At 32.3% G+C, this 2,714-nt stretch overlaps 1 protein-coding gene across 1 annotated transcript; it reads left to right on the forward strand.

Moving 5' to 3' along the window:
• Positions 1-405: 405 nt before the first annotated feature.
• Positions 406-2,375, forward strand: LOC146635532 (ladderlectin-like). Its single transcript, XM_085350585.1, has 5 exons — positions 406-466; positions 740-849; positions 1,645-1,779; positions 2,053-2,164; positions 2,308-2,375. Exons 1-5 carry the CDS (start codon positions 406-408, stop codon positions 2,373-2,375), a joined length of 486 nt encoding a protein of 161 aa, XP_085206711.1.
• Positions 2,376-2,714: the final 339 nt, after the last annotated feature.

Consider the following 2,714-nt stretch of genomic DNA (forward strand, 5'->3'; position numbering starts at 1 on the left):
ATGTGGAAGGAAACTGTGACCTAGGACAAGCTGATGGCATAAGATTTAAGTACAACTCCTCCGGTTTCATATGCAAAAAATCCTTATTGCGCTAGCTTACGTGGTTGCAGTGCTACCAGGACTTAAAAATAGTTACGCAAAACGGAGCGTGCCCGCTCCCACCGGCTTTAAAGGGTTAAGTATTTCTAGTTCATTTCTTCCTGGTATTGAAATGTAAATATAAGAAAGTGTATATAAGTGCTCATCTCTACATGAGGGGTGAAGCTACAGGCTGACACTTGAAAGAGGAGAAGACATTCTACAGACAGGTATGTTACAAATATGCTGAGGATCTTCTATCCTTTCTTTATCAAACTGCTAATCACTTTTGTTAATGTGTTTCTTACAGAGACACTAAATATCATCATGAAGCTGCTGACTGCATCTGCACTTCTCTGTGCAATGATGGCTCTGACCGCTGCTCAGGGTAAGTATAAAAGTATGTTACTAGTATCATACTGAATGTTGTGCATGTCAATGGGCTTTAAACAGCTGTCCAAATAATAAGATCTATTTTTAAATACATGTTTTTAAAAATAGAAATCTAAAGGAAGAAAATGACACATTTTCCAGTTGAAATTTCTTGAAAAGTAAAACTATTGCCAATAAAACACAAGTTAATGACCATGATTATAATTATTCCAGTAAAGGGGGAATTGAGTCAGCATTTTGTCACACAATATGTTTGCTTTGTCTTCAGATGAGTGCTATGTTCTCAAGAAGTCCTCATCATGTCCCACTGGTTGGACTGAGTACAACAACAAATGTTACTTCTATGTTTCTACACCCTTACCCTGGGTTGATGCTCAGGTAATAACATCAGGACTCACCAGTTACTGTGACTGTGTTTCTTTGATTCTTTAATATTTGGATAAGACCTTATAATAATAAGTTTTTAATATTATATTAAAGAAATTTATATTGACAATTAGTAAAATTTTATCAAAGCCAATGTACTGTTAAAATTTGTCTAAAATGATAATAGTATGTATTGATCATTATTAATGTTATCATTTATTGAATTTTAATAATGCTATCATTTGTTCTAATATGTATGTATGTCATATATGGCTTTAGTTTTTAACAAGTAAAAAGTAACAATATATTAGTAAACAAGAAATACAAACAAAGAAGCAAACAAACTAAAGTCTCCAGTTTCACGTTCCTACAATTTATGCCATGGATAAATCACCTGTCAATTTTTGCTTCGATTAAAACCAGTTCTTATATGTACTGTGAAATATGCATCCAAGCTTATAATAGCAAATATTATTTTTTTAATTTATAAAAATAATGCTAATTATTGCAGTAAATGGTTTAAGCCACCAACATTAACTGCATGAAATAATTCTGAATGATAAATGATTGTAAATGTATTAATCATTAGTCCTTTCAATATAATAATTATTAAAAAACTTTACTTTTTATTACTTGTTAAATGGTAAGCTATTAATAAAATTTCAGATAATTAAAATCAATAATTTTGTCAGTCAATGTAAATATTTCTTAGTATGTTTTATTATTATTTGTATGTTTGTGGTGGTGTAATCATGAAGGTTGTTTTATAAATCTTCTGTAACTCTTCTGTCTTTTTGTTTACTGTAGAGAAACTGTCAGTCCATGAGTGCAAACCTTGCATCTGTACAGAGCCTTGGGGAATACCAGCTGATTCAGAGGGTGATATCTGATGAGAGTAGAGCTAATGGACGAACATGGATTGGTGGTTCTGATGGTCAACAGGTATGCCAGTCTGCCAGTTAAAACATAAATCTATCCATTGGATATTTTACTTATTTTTCACTGTTATCTTTTTTTCCATTTCCATATAATTCCATATATCTTGTTTCATATATTTGATATCTTCAGTTTGTATCTACAATGTCGGTAGTAGTGAAAGTAAAGGCAAACCAATAAATGAGAAGGTGTGTCCAAACTTGGTAGTCGATGTATAATGTTAAAGTGTAGTTTCGTTAAAAAATGATTTCTTATTTTTAACTTTTTTCTGTTCTGTAGGAGGGTTATTGGTTTTGGATCGATGGAACACGTTTCCAATACACAAACTGGTGTCGGGGGGAGCCTAACAACTTGGGGGGCAATGAGCAATGCATGGAAATGAATTTTTCAGGTATAATATTGTGCATAATATATACAAGTGCTATTGTCATTATACATAAAACCAAAAAAACCAAAACATTTTTCTCATATATTCTATATTTTTGTGTCCATGCAACAAAAATTTCGGTTAAAGTTGATTTTTGGTGCTTACAGGAGACCTGTGTATGAATGATCAGCCTTGCCAGTCCCGATTCCCTTCTGTCTGCATTAAGAGTAAGTGATGATTCCTGGGCTGACATGAAGACACGTCATCTGAAAAAGAAAGAAATCTTCTCATATATCACTCAAAATATCTGTTTTCACATCTTTACCTTTTTCTTTTGCTGTAACGATGCATAAGGAATGAAGCGACAAGTGACACAAAATAGTGTGATTGTGTCTTTTAAAAGGAGCAATTGAAATGTGTAATGGAAAGAATGCTTTTAGCAAAAACTTAAAAACAAAACTTTTTTTCTCTTCTGCATCATTAAACTATTAAGCATTGAATCAAACTGGTCTGTGAGTATCTGTGTTTTTGTGTAACATTATGTAAGCTTTCAGTTTAGTTTTTAAACACTCAC

The sequence above is a fragment of the Diplotaxodon limnothrissa genome, linkage group LG3, assembly GCF_057381915.1.
Source record: "Diplotaxodon limnothrissa isolate DT_005_m linkage group LG3, D_limnothrissa_male_GT1.1, whole genome shotgun sequence".
In the NCBI taxonomy this organism is placed as follows: Eukaryota; Metazoa; Chordata; class Actinopteri; order Cichliformes; family Cichlidae; genus Diplotaxodon; species Diplotaxodon limnothrissa.